The sequence below is a fragment of the Hyperolius riggenbachi genome, chromosome 1 (genome assembly GCF_040937935.1).
Source record: "Hyperolius riggenbachi isolate aHypRig1 chromosome 1, aHypRig1.pri, whole genome shotgun sequence".
Taxonomy (NCBI): Eukaryota; Metazoa; Chordata; class Amphibia; order Anura; family Hyperoliidae; genus Hyperolius; species Hyperolius riggenbachi.
Window position 1 is genome coordinate 166,891,311 of NC_090646.1, and position 22,439 is coordinate 166,913,749.

General features: G+C 42.2%; 1 protein-coding gene across 2 annotated transcripts in view; it reads left to right on the plus strand.

Moving 5' to 3' along the window:
• Positions 1 to 764: 764 nt before the first annotated feature.
• SPOCK3 (SPARC (osteonectin), cwcv and kazal like domains proteoglycan 3) overlaps positions 765 to 22,439 on the plus strand; it is a 545,564-nt gene continuing 523,889 nt past the window's right edge. Inside the window, exons 1-2 of one of the 2 annotated variants that reach the window (XM_068278829.1) lie at positions 765 to 908; positions 995 to 1,177. In XM_068278829.1, coding sequence (XP_068134930.1) covers positions 897 to 908; positions 995 to 1,177 — 195 coding nt within the window. In that variant the 5' untranslated portion in view covers positions 765 to 896. The remainder of the gene's footprint in view (positions 909 to 994; positions 1,178 to 22,439) is intronic. The other variant, XM_068278830.1, reaches the window with a different exon arrangement.

Below are 22,439 nucleotides of genomic sequence, written 5' to 3' on the forward strand. Positions count from 1 at the left end.
TGCTTTTTTGGCAGTTGGAAACAGCTGTAAAGAGCTGTTATTTCCCACAATGCAACAAGGTTCACAGACAGGAAACTTTCAGGACCATGGTCCTGACATCACACTGTGGGAGGGGTTTCACCACAATATCAGCCATACAGAGCCCCCTGATGATCCGTTTTTGAAAAGGAAAAGATTTCTCATGGGAAAGGGAGTATCAGCTACTGATTGGGATTAAGTTCAATTCCTGGTTACGGTTTCTCTTTAAAACTTTGCCAGGTAGTTGAGATTGAATTAAGAGGGGGATTCCTGTCTCTGCAGTAGTTCTGCTGACAATGACCTCTCAAATTGTTTAAAAACTAGCATTTCTCAACATTTTTACACATATCCTGCTATTACGTGAATGACTTGAGGGGTAAAAGATGTCAAAGGTTTTCACTGTAGTAATCCATTAATGGACGTGATATTTAAACATAATAGTGACGTTTTATGCATATAAATTCTACTCCAGAAATCAATACTGACTCATTTCATTTCTCTTCACCTACTAAAGTAAATCATTCCCATTGAAGTGTTCGCTAATCGCTGGAGCATCTACATTGTGTCATCTGATGAATAATGCACTTCCCCACTTCTTGCTCGCCTTCCCTCTAATAAACTGTTCTCTCTATACTGCGAGCAGCCGTGGTGGGCTGTTTTTAGGAAGCGCTTTTTACTGCATCGGGAGCCCATGTCTGCACCACCCAGTGGCTGGCAGGGGCGAGCGAGGAGCTTGCACATCTAAAGGGAGGCCGAGGATGCCGTGTGTGATATAACACCGGTGCACTGGGCACATTGCGCTCTGCTCCAGACAAGCGGCAGCATCAGCAGCAGCTCCTGGTGGCTGGCAGTGCTGAAGAACGCAGCTCAGGCTGTGCATGCCCAGCAAGGTGACTAGACTGGAGGCTGCATGTGAAGGTGAGACAGCAGCCAGGCTCCGCTCTCATCACGCTTTTCCCCCCATTTGTGTCTCCAGCAGATGATGGAAAGGGTAGCCCTGCTATGTATCTTTGCAGCAGCCTGCAGTGGGGCTCTGGCAGCAGCCGCAGCAGCAGCAACGGGCAGGTCAGACAGAGGCAATTTTCTGGATGATAAACAATGGCTAACCACAATATCTCAGTATGACAAGGATGCCGGCCACTGGAATCGATTTCGCGATGTAAGTTCCCATTTCCCTCCCCTTATTCTTTCTGCTCTTGCAAGTTGTGGAAGAGGAGCCTGCTCTAGCCCTCCAAAATGTGGGTGGAGGTGTCTGTACGTGGATGGGGTGATCAGCTACTTACCTTGCCCTTCCCTTTGTAACTTTTATACTACCTTGAGTAGTTCTGATGCTTTTTTCCAATAGCTGATAAGAATCAATACCTTATAATACAATTAAAAACTTCTGTGCCAGGGATGCCACCCTATAACTCATCTGCCCATTATATTCTGTGTGTGTACCAGGTGAGAAAATAGAGCTAATTTGCTGATGGCTTTGATTGATGTATTGATTAGTGCTGTTGAGGGAGAGTGTACTTGCTGAAGGGTAAGAGGTATTAGCAGTGAATGCACTTTAATGATATACTTATTTGGCATCATTCCTCTAGAAAAGTGGTCATTTTTATCTTTGCTCCATAGCCCTGTTCATGATTAATCCTTATGGCTGAGTGGGGATTTCAGCACTATTTCCAGGACTGTTCTGCATGGCTACGTTTACAAGGCTTTTTTTCTTATTAAATACTTCTTGCCTGCCTGCCTCACTGAATCTGTGGCGGAGATGGCGATGCTGGCTGCACAGCAGAGCAAGGCTAAACAAATGGCTGATGCATATAATGGAAATATCCCCAGTAGGATGTTCGAGAGCTGTAGAATGCAGCATATAGGTGTTGTGAGACGATATTGCCGGCATGTGAGCATTCATTTACTTCCTGAGGGCTGCATTCACTTCACAGAGCTCAATGTGACTTCCAAGGAGTCAGGCCAAAGCTGCATGGTACCATTTACAATGTAGAGGCGGCAGAAAGGAATAAAAATGTGTCTTAAGAAACAGAAGCTGCTGGTAGCCCTCGTTTTGCCCAAATTAGGAGCGTGTGTTTACCAGATCATAAGGGATTTTGTGAAATTTCCTCTCCCGCTAATCTTTAGCATCTGTCGTACCTCACAGCAGTACCTTTGAAGGCTGAGGTGCTGGGCTGCTTAACGTAGCACAAAGGTGTGCGGTTGCACATAACAATACATTTACTTTCTATCCGACTGCACACTGCTAACTCTACCATTTACCAAACACACTTGATAAGATTATAGATTTTCCATCTTGGAGATAACAGTTTGCAGCCCATGCATGTTTTTAAACGCCTGAAAAAAATACGGTTTTGTTCCAAGTTTGAAATAAAAAAAAGACAAAATAGGGGAAAAAAAGGTGCAATTATAGTCAATTACGTTGTATTGATTGCACTCAAATACTGTAAATGACTGTGAGGAAATGCTGGATTGAGAGGAGATTGCACTCCAGGATTGCATAATAGATAAAAATGAGCGCCTTACTTTAGCATTTGACGAAAGTGTGGAAAAAAAAAGTTTTTAACTGAATTTTCTTGCTCATGAGCTAGTTTGATGCCAGTGATTAAAACCGTGAATTGCCTCGCTGGGTATTTTATTAGAAAGCAGAGATGGAGTCAGTTGAAAATGAATGCAGAAAAGTTTTCAATTTTAGTTCATGAAAATGGCATACAAATAGGATATGACAGCTAGGCAGTCTCTCTGTGATCGCGTTAGTCTTATGGTGTGGAGTGCAAAGGAAGCTTTGTCATGCGGCAGTTTGTACTTTCTATATTCTTTGCAGATACAGAATAATGCCATATGAGCATGAATTATATAACAGGCCCTTGTTTCAATTTGAATGTTGTTCTGCACTGTTGTTTTATTTATCTATTTAATTATTATTATTTTTTTAACTGAGATTATCAATGAACACAACATGGATCTTTTTATGACTTAATATTTCCTACTCAGAGCTTATTTATGAAATACAGAGCAAATGGTAAACTGTGGATAGCGCCTTCGCCTTGCAGCGCTGGGACCTCGGTTTGAAACCCAGCCAGGACACTACCTGCATGGAGTTTGTATGTTCTCCCAGTGTCTGCGTGGTTTTCCTCTGGTCACTCGGGTTTCCTCCCATATCTCAAAATCATACAGATAAGTTGATTGGCTTCCCCCTAAAATTAGTCCTAGATTATGATGGATGTCTGGCTATGGTAGGGATTAGATTGTGAGCTCCTCCGAGGGACAGTTAGTGACAAGACTATATATACTCTATACAGTGCTACAAAAGATGTCGTCGCTATATAAATACTGATTAATAATATATGTAGGAGCCAATCAGACTCCAACTTTATTTTTACTAGTGTAGGTTAAAAAATGAAAAGAGACCTCTGATTGGATGCTACAGACAACACACCATTTCCTTCCCACTGCCATGATAACAGATCTCAGGTTGCATCCTAATGTTTGAATAGCAAGTGTTGATTTAATGACTTTATTTTTATAAATAAGACTTGACAACAACACTTTTGCATCCTGCTTTTGTCTGCTCATCTGTTACAAGACAACATGCCCAAGTGAAGGAAACAAGAACAACAACAAAATAATAACTGCCTGGGAAAGATGGAGAGCACAAAAAAATGCTGTCATGTACTGGCTGTGAGCGAGTTCTCAGTGAAAATAACAGCAAACAATTAGACTAGACGGCATCGCTTGCTGTGATTGGTTGAATGTAATCAGACAGCCGCAATTCTGCACAGCAGTGGTCAGCCTTGGATCGCCCATATCTCTGCTATTACTGTGTTTTAAAACACCCTTTTTCGGATTATAACATTTTTACCAGTAATCTGGGATTTAATCACATCTGTATCCTGAACCTGCTTCCTCAGGTTAAGCTGCGCAGACCTGCCTAGCACAGCTGTAAAAGAAATTCAAGTACTTCACAGAACAAAATGAAAAATACTTCAAAACTGCTGTGCTTGAAACATAGAGTACATACTGGAGGAAAGGATGTGCTAAACAAGGACTTAAAGGGAAACCACAGAAAGAAACCCACAAAATGTAATCTTTTCTTTATTTTTGTTTCTAAAAAATGCAGTTTTATACACTGCAAGCTAGCATAAAAACATCAGTATGTTGTCATTTGGGTGGGTTTTAGGGGGTCCTGTGAGACCCCTTTAGCTTACCCAACCTCCTGTCCACCCAGTTAGAATAACTGTAATCCTGTGGGCCCAATCTTATCCTTTTCCTACTCTCATACCTAAAACTAATGGGTATCTCTTCTTAGGCGCTACCCTTAAGATTACCTTGAACTTACCTAACATCTAATGCTTACCCTGGCTGATGACTATCCAGAGCTGTAACTCCTCGTCAATGCCTAAACTTCATGTTCACCATAACATTTAACTCTTATATAGTGTTCACCTAAACCTAACCAAATACCGGTATACCAGAGATTAGAAGAAAGAACCACTCAACTTCTCCCACCCTGTCCAACGCTGCAGGAAACAAGGACAAGTTCAAACAGAATCAGCTCACTTTTGTTATGTAAGTTCTGCTGTTGCCTTTGATTGAGGCAACAGCAGAGTAGAAAAAACTGTTAAATTGACCAGCATGTTTTGGACCTCATGTCTTTAGTCATAGCGCTAAGAACATGTGATCCAAAACATGCTAGACATTTTAGCTGTTTTTTTACTCTGCTGTTGCCTCAATGAAAGTTGGATGTTTTGCCTTTCAAAAGTGTGCAGATCCCATTTGAACTTGTTAACCAAATATACCCACCACTGAGATCTCAAGCCCTTTAGATTAAATCCCTAAATCCTAAATTCCTGTGAACTTTCTAGCCCCTTAACACTACAATATATACATATTAGCAGAAAGAGGGATACAATATCTGGTATTGATTACCAAGATTAATTGTCAACTACGATGGACTGCAGTGTTCTCCCCAGAAATGTTTTCTAGCCGAGTGGAATGAAAAGTAGCTGTGTGGGGCACAACGGGAATACAGGGCCAGTGCCACACTGCTTACAGCATAGGAGGAGGCAAGCCAATGGCAGCCGGGTGCTCACCAAAATTAGCCGGGTGGAGCACCTGGCTAAATGAGCCTGGGGAGAACATAGGACTGGAAGTTGAAGGCCATTAGGCCAGCACTATGAGCCAGTCAGGGTACACACACACACACACACACACACACACACACACACACACACACACACACACACACACACACACACGTACACACACACACACACACACACACACACACACAGCCACTTGGGAGACAATCTCATGTCTATTTGTTCAACAAGCTAACTCCAGCGGACCAATATTTGAAGGAATGAACAACTGTGTAGATTAGAATACCTATTCTACTTGTTATTGTTAAATTTATGGTAAGCGCGGGCAGTAGCACTTCCTACTTCCTTCCTGAATTCTGGGAAGCTTATGACATTGCATGATTAGACTGTGAGGAACCCCTGATAACTACCAGTAGATGTCCCTTTGCTGACTTTGGACCAGTGTGCAGTTCACCATTTTACCCATGGGAGGTGTCTGGAGCTTGGATCATTGTGACTATATTGCTTCCATGTGCAGTTTTGTCTCGCTGTTCATGTATCACCTAAAAAGCTCTTTTATACAGACTGCCCTTTCCTCTCAAAAACTGTCAGAATATTCACTGACTACCTGGGAGTCCTGGTCCCTTTCTCTAATCGCTCTCCATTCTTGTGCTGGTCCTGCTGTATTGCATACGTATATTGGCCCAATATTTTCTCTCACCTGCCATCCGATGTCATATTTGTCTTGTTGTATATTTGTAAATATTGTTTAATTTTCTAGTTAGTCAGGATTGTGGTGTTTATTAGACTTGGTTATTGTGGAGTTTGTTGGGTATTTGCTGTTCCACTCATGTTTGTTTGTTTTTTCTGCAAACAGTACTTTTCACAATAAAAACATGTTCTTCATAGTATTTCAGGTCAGATCTTCAGAATGTACTGCAAGCAGTGAAAAGTGTGGTCAGTCGATAGTTGCATTTGCAACTCCTTAGAAAAACAGTTGGACACCCTGTAAAGTATGAACAGGGTGAAAAGAGTGAAATGAGGAGAGGATGACAATGTTTATCCCCTGTCAATGGCTCCTGTCACGCACGCCCTCCTGTACAGCACCACCGGTAAGCTTCTCCCTATCCTGGCTTCCACACCACTCGGACTTCCGTGATATTGGGCTTCTAGCCCTCTACACACCCTTTCTTCTGCACCCAGGCAGCCTGGCTCTGCCACTGCATACACGTCTCTCACTTCTTCCTGGCTCGTGTCCCCATCACTTGTTCACACACGCCGCTTGGCATTGGCACTCTGTGGGCACTCGTCTCACTGTCTTCACCATTGACAGGGGATAAACATTGTCATCCCCTCCTCATTTCACTCTTTTCACCCTGTTCATACTTTACAGGGTGTCCAACTGTTTTTCTTCAGCCTCTCCTCACCTCTTCACTTACAGCCATCCGGTGTGTCCAGTTGTACAGTCACGGATATGTATGTGTGTTATTGATTTACATTATTGTTCATTGAGGGCTGTATATTCTTAAAGTGCTCTTGTTTTGTTTTTATGGTTTTATTTACTGTATGGTACAATAAAGGCTTTTTGTATTTTTCTACAAAGTATATGTGGTGCGGTTCTTGCAGGGTCAGTCCTTTCTCTCTTTAGCGTTGTACAGCAACTATTGACCTTTCTGCACACATTGATCCATTGACATTATCATATATTTATTAGCCTACTTTATCATTTGATGGTGCTTGTCCATTTTCCTTTTTGATCTCTTGACACTACAGATGTATACAAAGCCCGCACAGCCCGGCTGTGATTTATGAGGGATTGTAGAGTGCAGGGGGACCATAGGGGGGTTTGGGATAGCAACAGAGGCTGGGCAATATAAGCAGACCCAGCCTCTGTATGCAGATAACATTCTTTAAACACACCTCGGGTTCTCTTTAACCTTTCAGGCCAATTATTTTAATGTTTGAAGTTACACTTCACATGGCATAGCAGGTGTTATTTTACAATTCACTTAGCCAGTAAACTGTATGTCATGCAGGAGTCCCTTTACTTGCATTAAGCAAGTTTTTCAACAGATGCAAATAAATCGGGCCCCAGACCGAATTGGACCAGATAACAGACTGAGATCCTGATCTCTGATAACTGTGTGCGATGGTGACTGATATGAGTTTCCCTTTTCCAGTTATGAGATGAACTCCCCCAGCCTTCCCCAGAGGATGTGCTTTCTATTATCGGAGGACCAGGTGCAGCTCAGCTCTTCCGCTACTGCTGATCAAACTCATATAGCTGGAAATAGTTGTGTTTTCTCAGAAGAATAGGATGTTTAATCCTATAACTTTTAATAAATGCACTTCAAAGGAGACTGGATGTTTTTATCGAAAATAGCCTGTGACGTTCACTAGCTCTATAGAATATGTTTTATTTAGACTAGATTATGAATCCTTACAAACAGGCAACTGGCATCGGCTCACTTTTGCTGCTAAATCCAGGCTTTTCTGTAATGAAACCTATTTAGAGGCCTTGATTTGTGTATTTCTTTGAAAACAAAGCCATATTAAAGGAGACAAAGCCATGGCAGATTATCTGCATAGTGATTACTGTTCAGCTTTCACAGCTGGAACTAGAGATGGCAGTGGCCCCAGCTGAGCTAAACCCAATAAAAAGAGAGAGGAAAACAAAACAAACTTGGGAGATGCTGGTAGCATCAGAATAGAGGTAGCAAGCAAATCTGTGGATAAAAGCTAACATAAACTCTTTAGTTAACCAATAGAATTACAAACACAGGCCTTAAAATGAGTCATTAAAACATAAAAGCTCTCCAGCTTCCTTTTGAAAGGTGTAATGACCCCTCTTACTGACCCCTCAATATAGCTGAGCACTAAAATGTGCTGTAAAAGTACAATGACTGATTGTGACCAAGCTGGAAGTACCGGTAAATTGTACCTTTTCTTTTAAGTTAGAACTCACTGAGAATAACATCAGTTTAAGAGTGACAGAGTTCACAAAGAAGCTGAAAATAAGGGATGAGTGTCTGTAGTCATTTTCACTTTATCAGTATAAAAATATACCATTTCAACACAGTAGAGTTTTTGTGAAACAGCATATAGCATTTCTGATGGACATTTTAACGGAGTTTTTTGCGCATATAACAATTTTCTTGTTATATCTTTTGAATATAACAATTTTCATGAACATTCTTACTACCTGAATATTTGGCGTGCTTTTGTTAAATTTTCTCCTTTGTTGAAAATGAAATTTTCACAGTGAAAAATATTTTTTGTTCATTTTACCAGCTTTTCCTGCTGACTAGGGTCCTTTACTAAAAGGGAAAAATATACTACGTTTATCCTGTCCTTTGCTTGATCAATGTAATAATATTGAATTAAAGGGACTCCGAGCTCTAACTAAAATCAATATCTGAACTTACCTGGGGCTTTCTCCAGCCCACCGTAGGTCGGGAGGTCCCTCGACATCCATCTGGCTCTTCTCCCAGGGCCTGGTCAGGAATGGCTCCCCGGCGGCTCCCGGGGACCCTGAGTCCGAGTGTCGGGCTGCTTCTTCCTGAAAGCTGATGTCAGTCGTCACCACTCCGGCCGCCTCGCGTCATCACGGCGGCCGACGTGACAGTACGGTGATTAAACCGTGCATGCGCAGTACTGTCACGCCAGCTGCCGTGATGAATCGAGGTGGCCAGCGTGGTGACGACTAACGTCAGCTTTCAGGAAGAAGGAGCCCAACACTCAGGCCCAGTGTCGCCGGGAGCCGCCGGGGAGCCATTTCTGATCAGGCCCTGGGAGAAGAGCCAGATGGACCTCGAGGGACCTCCTGACCTACGGTGGGCTGGAGAAAGCCCCAGGTAAGTTCAGATTTTGATTTTAGTTAGAGCTCGGAGTCCCTTTAAGCCTGCAGTAGGACAGATGGGTATTTATAGGGTACCAGAGCATAAATGAATATTAGAAACAGGGGGAGCAGGCATGCATGGTGAGCTGTCCTGATGCTCATCGCTCCCCCTGTTGTTCTTGCTGCCCTTTAGATAGTCCTAATTGCCCTCTGATCGCCTCTTCCTGGTCGGCCGGGTCGAGATTCAGTGCGCCTGCACTGGCTGGGCTGCTCGCGTCTTACAGCACATGACTGCGGCCCATAGCACTCTGTGCATGACATCATGATTATGTCAAATGCATGCACAGAGCACACAGGGCCGTGGTCGCGCACTGTAGGACGTGAGCAGCCCGGCCAGCGCAAGCGCACTGAATCTCGACCCGCCTGACAAGATTACTTCCTATTGCGTCTCTATAGTACGCTAAATAGGAAGTAATATGTGTATGGGTTCCGTCAGAAGTAAACAAATGATCGTGGCATCTCTTTGATGCCTGCGACCATTCATACGTTCCCATTCATTTGTCTCCTGTCTAACGATCGGCGGTGATAACGAGTTCAGGGGCAAGCGGGAGTGCGCAGTGGGAAGGGACATAGTAGCTACGTCCCTGCAAGGGGAAGAGGGAATAGACGTAGTTAATCATCCCAGGGGAGGGGAAGTGGTTGAAGTTGATTGTGTATAGTGATGATTTAACAAGCCATATGGTCATTGTTCAGGGGTCCTTAAAATAAACCAAAACTTGAACATCATTAGGGTTGGTATATGAATACAATGCATAGATGCAAGGTGGTAGACAGAATGGGGTCAGATGTGCATACCATTGCTCACAGCTGGCTTCCTCTTCTCTCTTGACTCAAACTAGTGGGCAAAGTAGGAAAAATAATGGATGCTGCACCACAGTATATTACCAAGAAAGAATCTGAGCATGGACGTAGAAAACATGTGCCCTCATCACTAGGGCAGACCTCAATCTAGTAAGAAGATGATAGCCAGGCAGTAGAGGTCTGATGCCTGTATTGAGAGATGCACAGCTGCAGGCAAACACAGCTAAACAATGGGCTTTTAACTGGTTCCGAACGGACACAGTACGAATCTACACCCAGCAAGTGGTGCTATGGCTCTGACTGGATGTAGATTCAACGTCGCAATAAATCGCGCGACCCTGCTGATACCACCGATCTTGACGCCCTGCACCCGCTGCAATTCGCTCACTCTGCCATCTATAGGACAGCAGAGCTCTGTAAGCAGGTCAGGCGACACTGAAGGCGGCTCCTGACCAGCTGTCAGCACTCTGCTGTCATAGAGATGGCAGAGAGAGGAGTCTGCAGCAATGTGGCAGCGTTGTGACCGGTGAGAGTGTGCAGTGATTCATCAGAATGAAGCGTTTTACCGTACCAGCAGTCTCTGGTCCTTAAGGGGGAAGTGGTTAAGTTGAAAACTCAGTTCCAGAGGTCGTGCTTATAGCGAACACTACATGATTATCATGAGAATATCCCTCATTCAATTGGCATTTTTTTTTAATTTACAGGTACTTAGGCAATTATCTTGACAATGTAAATATTGGAGGCAGTGACTGTATAATGCTTGTGCCTGGAACTGTCACCCTAGAGATTGGATCCCAATCACTGCGGGATATATTTATTGTGTATATATAAGCACCTTTTGTATGTTAAATCTGTGTAAGGCCTCTTGCACACTACATTCCGATTATTTATACAATCTGATTTTTTATTCCGATTAAAAAAACGACTGCATGCTGCTACGTCTTTTAATCGGGATCAAAAATCGAAGTGTATAAAAAAAATACAAGAGGCCTAATATGCACATATAACAAAAAGGCCATAAGCAAAGAATTATCTAATCATGTGCATAACACTTCCTATGCTCATGAATACTCATATTTGGCTCTGTGCATTGTGCAGAGGTTCTCTATGGTAGTGTTTTGTCTCTGAGACGGTATTGGCATTCAGCATGGCATTTTAACCTCTTAAAGATCGCGCGCCAATGCACATGCATCTCCGCTTAAATGAAGGAGCTCCACTCCGTCATCAGTCTCCCAGCGGCGATCTCGCCATCTATTTACATTGTACAGTGCTGCGATCTACAGCAGCGCTGTGCTGGGGACAGCCGTGTCACTCGGCTGTCCCCTAGGGAGGCACAGAAGCGATCGGCTCTCATAGGCTGATGCGGTGATTGGCTTCAGAGCCCAACAGAAAGCTGTGTTGGTAGGCAGAGAAGGGGAGGGATCACTTGTGTGCTGACTTGTATGGCTCTGCAGCGAGCACTTAAAGCTGCAGAGCTCTAATTAATAAAAAATAGCCTGGTCACTAGTGGGGTGTAAGTCTACAATCCTGAAGGGGTTAAACTTAATTTGACTGCAATAAATAATAGGAAAATTTAAGACTGGAAAGCTCTCACTTGCTTACAAGAAACAACCACTGTGTGAGGCACTGCCACTTTACAGCATTTTAGAAAGAGGCACCATAACAACATAGTAAGATGTACTACTTCATTCAGGATACCCCCGTTTATGTTAATCTTCTAGCATCTTTCAGCATCAGAAACACTTAATATATCTAGATTTTGTTGTTTATTGGTATGTAGCCCTGCCCTACCACTGAGACTTAGCCTAGGCTGTTTATTATTTGGATCCCCCCACCCCACACACTTCCTGAGCATTCTGAGAGACTAGGGGCTTGATTCACAAAACAGTGATAACTGAATTATCACGCCTAAAATCTTTGTGCGGGCAAGCCATTTTGCACGTGTAAAGTTTTAAACTTTTACCGCGCGTACAGTGTTACGCCGTACGTGCGATAAGTCCGTTTTGCACGTGAAAACGACGGCGCTTCGTGTGCTATCCTATTAGAGTTTATGCTTAGCAAGCCCGTGCTAGGCTGGTTTGCACACAATGTAATGCGCGCAAAACTTTACACGCGCAAACTATTGATTTCACGCGAAGTAATTAGTTTGCGCGTGTAAAAGCTGTACGTGCTGTACGTGCATGACATCACGTGCAAAGCAGCTTTGCACGGGCATGCTAAGTGTTAGTACTCTTTTGTGAATCAAGCCCTAGGTATCTTTTGTACTGGCTACAGAGCTCTGCATATCATCCTGTTGGCACACTCTGCCGCAGGGTCATATGAATGATGTTTTGTGCATTGTGATGCGATGGGGCAGAGAATCGCACCGCAAACGCATTGGCAAGGTGTAAAACCGGCCTTGAAGTCAACACCTTTTATAGAATTCTTTTTCCCAGGCTCTAAAATACACATTGCAGAGGAAACAAAATACTCCTGCACTCTCCACCACAGACACATCGTACCCCGGGTAAGACATTACAAGAAATAAACTAATGTCCAGCGCTGCGTAATATGTTGGCGCTTTATAAATAAAATAAATAATAATAATAACTGTAAATGAAAAAAATAAGAATGAAGAAGAAAAGCAAAAGGTCCTCAAAGAGGAGCTTTCAGCCATACTATCTCATAAAAAAACCCACATATATGAGTAGATAAATACTTGCTCTAATTACTTAACATATGTAGTGCACTGTCCATGTTTTGATTTTAGTAATTTTTCTACATTAAAAAAAGAGGAAATCCTACTTAGCATTTCCCATTTTAAGTGTGGCTATTTTTAAGTCAATCCTGATGTAATTTCCTCCCTTACTCTACTCTGCCTGATTGGCCCACCCTTCACTATAGAAAGTGCATTGTCTCAGCATGAGAAATATTGGCCAATCAGAGAGGAAAGAGGTGTGGGAGTGGAAAACAGGAGGGAAAGAGGCTTCAGCCAATCAGGCCGCATTAGTTAAGACTGAGGGCAAATATAGAGAAGCAAAAAAGGACAACCCAGCATGCCCTGTAACTTCCTTTATCTGTACCAAATTTTGTGTGTACCAAATAAGAGTCAGGTAAACTGGGGAATGATCATTTATCAACAATAAAAGTAATAGTGATTTTAACTTTTGGATTGCCTTGTTAGCAACCTTATTACTTGTTTACCAGATAAAAATAAATTGATTTTTGATTTTATGTCCGACAGTTACACTTTTAAAAGCAAGGATAATACCCAAATTCACATGTCTGTAGGCCTTCTCTGCTCTTACTTGCTTCAGAATATTGTTATTGTTTTCACAGGCCCCACTACTTTCACAAGTACACTAATCAACAACAGTCTACCTCTGGAAATATCATGTCAATCAGCTGCCTTAGGGTGGCCACTAATGATCCAATTTCTAGCGAAAAATTGTTTGAGCGATGTGAAATTCTGATCGGAAGTGAAATCGTTCACTACACCATCAACGAACCAATCTTTGCATCCTATCTATCACAAGAAAATTCAGATTTTGGTTCGTCGAAAATCCAATCGGACGACTGATTTTATAATCGTCTGTAATTGATTGTGCCCATCAACGGAGATTATTTACAACCAATCCGATCAGAATTTCTAATCGCTCGAACGAATTTTCGCTAGAAATTGGACCGTTAGTGGTCACCTTTAGGGCTTGATTCACAAAGCGGTGCTAACCTACTTAGCACGTCTAAAGTCTTTAGATGCGCTAACCAGGGTGCTAAGTAGGTTAGCACCGGATTTCTCAATCAGATCGCGCGCTAACTTTGCGCGCGCAAAGTTTTACGCGCACAAAGTTTTATGCTCGCTAAGTCCCATAGGCTTTAATGGGCACTTCGCGCGGAGCGCCCTGTGCTCTGTGCAGTGCGCGCGTAAAGTTTTACGCGCGTAAAGTTTTGCGCGCGTAAAGTTTTATGCGCGAAAAGCTTGTTTAGACGTGCTAAGGGGGTTTTCACAGGCGTGCTAACAGTTAGCACCGCTTTGTGAATCAAGCCCTTAGTCTCTTACAACTGTCACTAGTGATACATGCCTCAGCACACCTGCACAGAGCATCTTCCTACTCCTCAGTCACATACCTCCCAACTTTTTGAGATAAGAAAGAAAGACACTTTAAGACACACCCCGCCACACTTTAACCACGCCCCCACCAAACCCCTCTCCATGCATATCACAAAGAATTCAAAATCAAAAGATGCAAACCACACTGGTCCTTTCTATCGTCATTAGTTTTTCTTCATTTTAACATTTGAAGAAATATATCAATTGATGGGGATAAAGTTTAGAGTCAATTAAAAACATTTTACGTTGGAAAAAAATCATATATTTGTTGTTTGGGATTTAGTTTCCAAATAAGGACTTTCCCTCAAAAAAAGGTTGGGATCTATGCATTCAGTCAGTTGGCCCAAATCAGAATCTTGCTGCAGTTTCATGCTGTGACTTAATTTTTCTATGCCACCCAACCCATCTTGGCTCTGGAGGTCTTAAAGCGGTTTAACACCCAGCATTACAACTTTGCTTTAAAAGATTGCTTACAGCTTACAAACTATTATGCCAGATTTTTTTTTAAGCAGAAATTCACTGAATGGGTTAAACATGACATTTTAGTGTTGGATTTAACTAGGAATCTGCATCCGTTCTTCTCTTTAGTTACAAAATGTATCTTTATTTGGAATACAAATAGACCTTTGAAAAGCCTGCTGGGGAAGCACTCTTTGTTCTCTCAGAGCAGTGTTTGTTTGTTACATTGTAGATAGATACATTCGTAACTAAACAAGCAAGCACAGAGGAGAATTTCTAGCTAAATGCAGCACTAAAATGTCATGTTTAATCCATTCAGTGAATTTCTGCAAAAAAAAAAAATCTGGCATAATAGTTTATAAGCTGTAAGCAATCTTTTAAAGCAAAGTTGAAATTCTGGGTGTTAGACCACTTTAAGGGTGAGATCAACTGTCTGGTACTCACCCCTTGCTGAAGTAGCACAGCTCCCTGCAGGAAAGGGTAGCTGACACACTCCTGCTTCTCCTGCAAGATGCCTCCCACATGGCTATGTCTGGTTGTTCTGTTAAGTGTTGGCAGATGATGGTGATGGACAAAGGAAGAGAGAGGAAAGTGTACTGAATACAATAAACCCACAGATACAGAATCCCAGGGCTGCTGTTCTTGGGAAAGCTGGTGCAAAAACCACAGTCAGGTTGCTCTCACTGACCAACATTTAAATGAATGCGAATAAGTGGCAGCGCACCACTGGCTGTTTACTGTGAAAGCCTGTAATGCAATAGACAGTAGAGGCAGCAGAACAAGATCTGTGCATATCGTGCTACCTAGCTAATTTCCCTTGGTTTTTATGGACTGTCTATGAAATAACAGATGGTCGGCAATCCTGGATGGTGTTCAAATTTATGTTGGGGGGATTTATATCAGAATAATAGACCTTCTGTACAAGTTTTAAACTTCTAAAATTGAATTTTTCACATACCCTTGATCAAATATGCCATTCTAATTATGTGAATATATGCATATGAAGAAGTACATGTTTAATTAGCATATGCATATTTCATTACTGGGACAAGCGCTGATTGGTCAGTTAAGGAAAAGCCCTGATATGTCAATTCAGAAGTTCTACACAGGAAATGATATCAGTTGTGGCTCCAACACAAACTTAAGCACCATCACTAGCTGTGGATAAAGTCCCATACAGACCCCATTCATGTGCCATTCTGCTGAGCTGCTGGAGTTGGATAGCAGATGAGAAGTGGTGGGAAATGTAGAATGTTAACGCAAGGAAACAAGGGGTCATTTATTAAGTTTTTAGGAGTGGGTGGAGTTATTTTTGAAATGCTGCGCAAATCTGCTGTAGGACTTGCAGATGATCTGAGTACAGTGAATTAATGAGAGGTGTAAGGCTTGACAGGTTATGTCCTCACTCAGCCTCTATGCCCCAATCTATTACCACGGCTCTGAGCCCGGCTCACGTCTTTGCCTATAGACAAGCCCCCGTGTGAACAGGACACGTTATTTGTCTCCTGACTACAGTTATCCCCAGGTCTTAACGTGCAAAGCATACAGACTGAAGTAGAGAGGAATAACCTGTTAGAGCCCTAATGAGGCTAGTAACACAGTTCAACTGTTCAGTAGTATCACACAGGGTTATTACCTGGAGTCAAAGGAATGAAGCAATCAGCATTGTTTGCAGATATCCAATATCAAGAGAGGGGTCGAGCAATCCACAGGCAAAGTTCAGGTAATGAGTAAACCAGGTATGATACAGTTCAGACAAGTCTTCATGCAAAGTTATTCAACAAGTAATGTATGGTCAAGGTTATGAGATAGTTCAAGCCGGTCTGCATGCAGTGTTATACAACAGGTAATAGATGATGCAAGTTATGACACAGTTCCTATTAGTCTGCATGCAAAGTTATTCAACAGGTAACAGATGCTCTAGGTAGCATGTGATAGAGTTTATATGTGACTGCATGCAAACTGTTCAGATGACTGACAAGGATAGTAGGATTATACTTATCGTCCAGTTCAGGTAGCAGGCAAGAAGTATCCAGTAACAGGCAAAGGTCAGTCCAGGCAGCAAGCAAGGTGTTATCCAGTAACTAGCAGAGGTCGGTCCAGGCAGCAGGCAAGGGGTTATCCAGTAACTAGCAGAGGTCGGTCCAGGGCGCAGACAAGGGGTATCCAGTAGCTAGCAGAGGTCGGTCCAGGCGACAGGCAAGAGTGTCCAATAACAGGCAAGGTCAGTTCAGGCAGCAGAGAAGGATTTCCAGGGATCAAGCAGAGGTTAATCACAACAGACAAGAATAGTCACATACAAGACAAGGTCAACATCCAGCATATCAGTAACAAGTGAGTGCGCACCCAGCAACTAGCCAAAGCTATGCTTATCACGGGCGATGACTGGGAGCTCTCTGCAGGTTTAAATACAATACATTATCCAATCAGTGGCCGGCCACACTGCGCACATCCAATCACACAGCAAGGCCCTGCCTAGGTGTCAGCTGTTAAGTCAGCTGACACCGCTCTGTCAGCTGACCAGAGTCAGCTGACTATTGTTTACCTTTGCGGAGGCGTACTGGGAAAGCACACTCCACCTATCAGAATGTGCGGCCGGTGAGCCACTGGCAGCATCATCAGCGGGGAACAAGCGCAGAGACCCGGAAGCGGCGGATTCCGCCTGGGTCTTGGCGGAATCAACAACAGCAACAGGTAAATTCTTTATAAAAGGTCAAGACAAGACACAAAACATGTATATCACACTTTTCTCCTGTTGGACTCAAAGTGTTTCAGGGATGCAGCCACTTAGGACGCACTCCACGGGTGACCAGACTAATTAGGAAACCTTGCCCAAGGGCTCCTTACTGTTTTATGTACTGGCTTGAGCTGGGATTCAAAGGCTCAAATCTCAAATCAAAGGCAACAGCCTTACCAGTACGCTATCCAGCTGACCCAATTTTCAGTATGGACCCAAAGGCAGATTTGTGAATGTACCATTTATAAAAAGGAGGATGGGAAAGTATGGAGAGTTAATAGGGGAATATATTTACATTCATTTACCCTTTAGCAGCCAATGCATGTAGAGGATGTAGCACATCTTTATAGCACATTTTTTTATTTCTTATTTGTTACATTTTCTAGCTACCAATTGGTACTGCTGTAATGTGTGTTTATGGCCATTTGTCACTAGGGGGCAGTGTGAGCCAATGACAAATGACTTCTGCTTTCAGATTTTATATCCTCTGCTAGCAGAGAGAAACCAAAGCCTTCCAAAAATGTACAGCATGACAAGTTCTGCGGCTGAGGTCAAAAGCAGTGCACTTATCTCAAACAAGATCATTCCTTTAAAGCTGCAGATGAGTTAAGCAGTTGAGAGTTGAAGAGTAGACTGACTGGGTATTCCAAAATAATGTTTTGCATCTTAATGACACAATACAGCTGCAGGGTAATTATTATTATGCAGTGTGACACTTTTTAAATCCCATTTTAAAATGCATTACCAGAACAGCTTCGCCATCTTCAGGATAATAAAATATATTCATTTTACATTAAAAAGAGGCATGCTCGAGGATCTTGGATTAAGCATAAAGGGCAAGCCTTCCTAAACATTGGACTGCCATCCAGCAAGTTCTTGGTTGCATCAAGTTAGGGAAAGAGATACCATGTAATACAGACTGACAGAGACTGAATATTCTTCTAGATAGAAGTGCAATGAACTGAAAAGTGGCATTTGAAAACTCGTGTTGGGTTACTATCTATTGGTATCAAAAGCATCTGAAATACAACTAAAAGCAAACCTCAACTGAAAATACACTTTACAAAACAATAAACAAAAAATACGATATACCACTAAAACCATGGCATTGTTTTCTCAACCAGATAAAAGTGTTTTATCTTCTATTTACTTTTCTGGACATTGGGCTAAATTTCAGTCTCTGTTTTACTGTTTTACTTGCATAGATAACAGAACTAGTTTTTAACACTTGCTGTACAGAAATATATATATATATATATATATATATATATATATATATATATATATATATATATATATATATACCGTGTTTCCCCGAAAATAAGACACTGTCTTATATTAATTTTTGCTCCAAAGATGTGCTAGGGCTTATTTGGATGTCTTATTTTTTGGGGAAACACTGGTAGTTTTCCGATACAAAATGTATGTACTGCATGCCATGCTGAAACACAAGCAGCATGCACAGAGCTTGTGGTTTGCAGAGTCTATTTTTTGCAGCCAGAGAACTCAGTCAGGCTCCCCAGAGCTATGATAGGATAAGCTGTGTGTCCAGGGAAACGGTGAAGAGGTGAAGTGCTGCTGATGCTTATCACGACAGATCAGGAGGGCTGGCTCCAACAAAAACCACAAACTGCTGCTCTCCTTTGTATTGAGTGCGACTTGTCATGTGGGCTGCTGCTAGGGCTCACATTTGGGGGATGTCTTATATTTCAAGCATGCTAGAAATTCCTGCTAGGGCTTATTCTCAGGGGATGTCTTACTTTAGGGGAAACCTGGTGTGTATATATATACACACACACACACACATATAATACTTTATATATTTTCTTAGTGTGTACCTATGTTTATCTCATCATGTCACATGTCAGTTTAGGTAATAGCATACGTATGAAAAAAAGATAATCCTATTGACCTGGGTCCATTTTGGTAATTTGGGTGAGAGAACCTACTTTTATAAATCCAAGGAAAAAAACAGAAACACAATCATATGTTATTATTATTTTATATTTATATATTGGTATGCTGATGGAAATGTGTGTGTGTGTGTGTGTGTGTGTGTTGCAAAACCCACACAAACACAGGGAGAATAAACTATTTGAAATGCTTCACAGACAGAATTAACTACTGCTTAAAGAGAACCCGAGGTGGGGTTCTGACAATGCTATCTGCACACAGAGGCTGGGTCTGCCTATACAGCCCAGCCTCTGTTGCTATCCAGATCCCCCCTAAGTTCCCCCTGCACTCTGCTATCCCCAATAAATCACAGCCGCGCTGTGTGGGCTGTGTTTACATCTCTACTGTCAGTCTGCTGCTCCCTCTGCCTCCTGCATAGCTCTGGTCCCCGCCCGCGTCCCTTCCCTCCCCGCTGATTGGCGGGGACCGGAGCTATGCAGAAGGTGGAGGGAGCAGCAGACTGACACTATAGAGATAAACAGCCTGCTGCGACACGCTGCGTGTCGACAGCGTGGCCGTGATTTATGGGGGATAGCAGAGCACAGGAGGGGCTTAAGGGGGATCTAGATAGCAACAGAGGCTGGGCTGTATACACAGACCCAGCCTCTGTGTGCAGCTAGCATTGCCAGAACCCCACCTCGGGTTCTCTTTAAAATGTCATACTAAGCAAGTACCATTTAATAAAAGTCTCCCATTATGTATAGTCTTAACCTCAAGTCATTTCTAATTGATTATACTTTTATAACACTAACTCAAACCTTTAAAGTTCAGGCAGCCTGTTCACTATGACAGATGTCCAGCAGTTCTGTGGATCTAGCTCACAGTGCTATTCCGTGGTTAAGATGAGATGTAGTACCATTGATGTGCCAATTGCATCTTTATATAATAGCATTTTTATGTTAAAAAATGATACCTGACATCTTACATCCTTAAAGTTTTTTCCATAACTAGGTCCCCATGTTTCAGGATATGCTCAAACACTAGTGCTGATAACAGGCATATCCACAAACACACGCACCATCAAGAATATAAACATATCAAACACCCATCACATGTCCACCACAGTTTCCAGAAACCTCACTAGTAGAAGCGACTGTCTCCAATAGTGAAGGAAGGAGGGGGACTTCCTGAGTTCTCTTTTCGGCTTCAGCTATTGCTCCCCTTTTCAATCCTGTTAGAGTGCTGCTAATGTCAACAGTAATGGATAAATGCATGTCATCACAGCTAGGTAGATGACCAAAGCCCATGCCTACAAGCCCTATGACAAGTAATGACTCTGCTTTTGGCTTGCAGTTGAGTTGCATATGGAAAACCCTATACAATAGCGTTTACAATATATATATATATATGAATTGATTTAGATTCAAACACTGGTTAAGATAGATCCAAAAAAAGCTAAAAATTATTCTAATGCACGTATTTTAACTTGCTTCACAATTTCCAGGAAGGAAACTTAACTAGCCAATACAAATTCTGTCTTCTAGATAATTAACTGGCTGCAAGATAATTGATTTTCAGCTGCTATCGTTGACTGACTTAGTTTGGCTTTCTTCCCTTCTTGAATCAGTCTGAGTCGCTACACCTGCTATTGCCGAAATTCTGTTTTGTCCACACGTTTATTGTCTGATGAAGCGGGCTGGGCCTGCGAAACGCGTTGCACTGTTTTTGGGGTACCGTATAATAAATGTATTGATTTATATGAAGACAGGATCTCGTGTCTGCTTTTGGGAGGCAAGCCTACCACTTTCTCCAAGCAATTTTTTAAAAATGTATTGACTTTTATCCTGCTGGCGCCTCTGTTCTACATACAAATACTTCTTGAATCAGTGTAAGGGCGGGTGCACACGAATCGCAAATTTTTGTGCGCAATTGCATGTTTTTCGCTCATAAACGAGGCCAAAATTTAAAACTTGAAATTGCTCACAAAAATTTGCGGTTGTGCGAAAACGGCCATGATATGAGTTATCACAGTTTAGTGAATCAAGCCCCAAGAGCCGTTCTGGCCGTTTTTTATACTGCTTGCGGGGGGGAAACCGATTGGCTAATGAAAGTGAATAGGATGGTGCACACCAGAGTAGTTGTTTTTTCTCCAAATGCAAACTCAGGTCCAGCAGCATTTTGCATTTTCTGAGACGTTTCTGCCTCAATGTAAAGTATAGGAAAGTGGAGAATCGCTCTGAAAGCGCTAGATCAGAGCAATTTTCCAAGCGTTTTTCTTACAGAAGCTGTTCAGTAACTGCTTTACTGTACCAATATATGAAATCTGCTACACAAAAACGCGCCAAAAAAACGCCAGGCATATTTAGAAAATCTCTCTAAACATGCCTAGAATCACTTTGAAAAAGCTCTTCAAAAACCGCTAGCTTTTGTGGATCCGCTAGCGGTTTTTGGTGTGCACTGGTCCAAAATCTGTATGTTAGAACAATGTTTTACCTTTCACCAGTACTGAGGTTATAGGTAAACCTTAAATGGGACCTGAACTCTTGCACAGGACAGAAGGAAAACATAGAGAAATGCACCTTGTATGTATTTAGAGAGTTTAGTCTGTCTAATTCCTCCTCATCTGTGACTAAGCACAAGTTGTAATGTGATCTCCTAAGCTGTTTCAGCTGACTGCAAGGGCAGAGAGCTAATTGATAAACACAGGATGTTAACAATATGTCTGCCTCAGTGAAAGCAGGAAGTAGACAGACTGCAGATTTATTGCAACATTCGTATCAGCTGTAATAAAGAACTAATTTTCCTTGAAAGGTTCTTATGCTGTTGCGTATCTTTTTGAGCAGAGAGGAAGTTCTGAGTTCAGATCCACTTTAAAAGTAAAATTCTCTCACATATAATCATTGTACTTTTGTAGACTGTAGGAACGTTCTTCACGTTATCTGTACATATGGTTGTATCGCAGTGTAATGCAGGTGACTTGAGTCCGCTGAAGTACTGAACACAAGCACGTCATTATTATGTGGATGACAGGGTCACCTGAGCACACTAGGATTTACAGACAGCGTACAGCTATGTAGTACGAATGCCAGTAGCGCAGGATTAAGGCAAAACTCACAGCTGTGGCAAAGTTTTTGTTGCTGTCACCAGGGATTATGTAAATGATTGTTAATGAACATTTGTATATTAACTTTCAGCATACTTATCATGCATATCATTACCTTGAATTCAAATAAGCATTTATCTTCATTACATTGTCCAGATGGTATGTACTCAGCTCCAATCCAGCACAATAAGCAAATTGAAGCCATTCTTATTGTTTTATAATTTGAGCGGTGTAGAACGGACAGAATCTTAGGTATTAATGCTTTGCTTGGAATATTTTACAACTGATCTCTGTGATTAACTCTGGGGATAAAATTGAATAGGGGAAAAATCCCTAGCTTATAGAAACAGATGTGTGGAAGC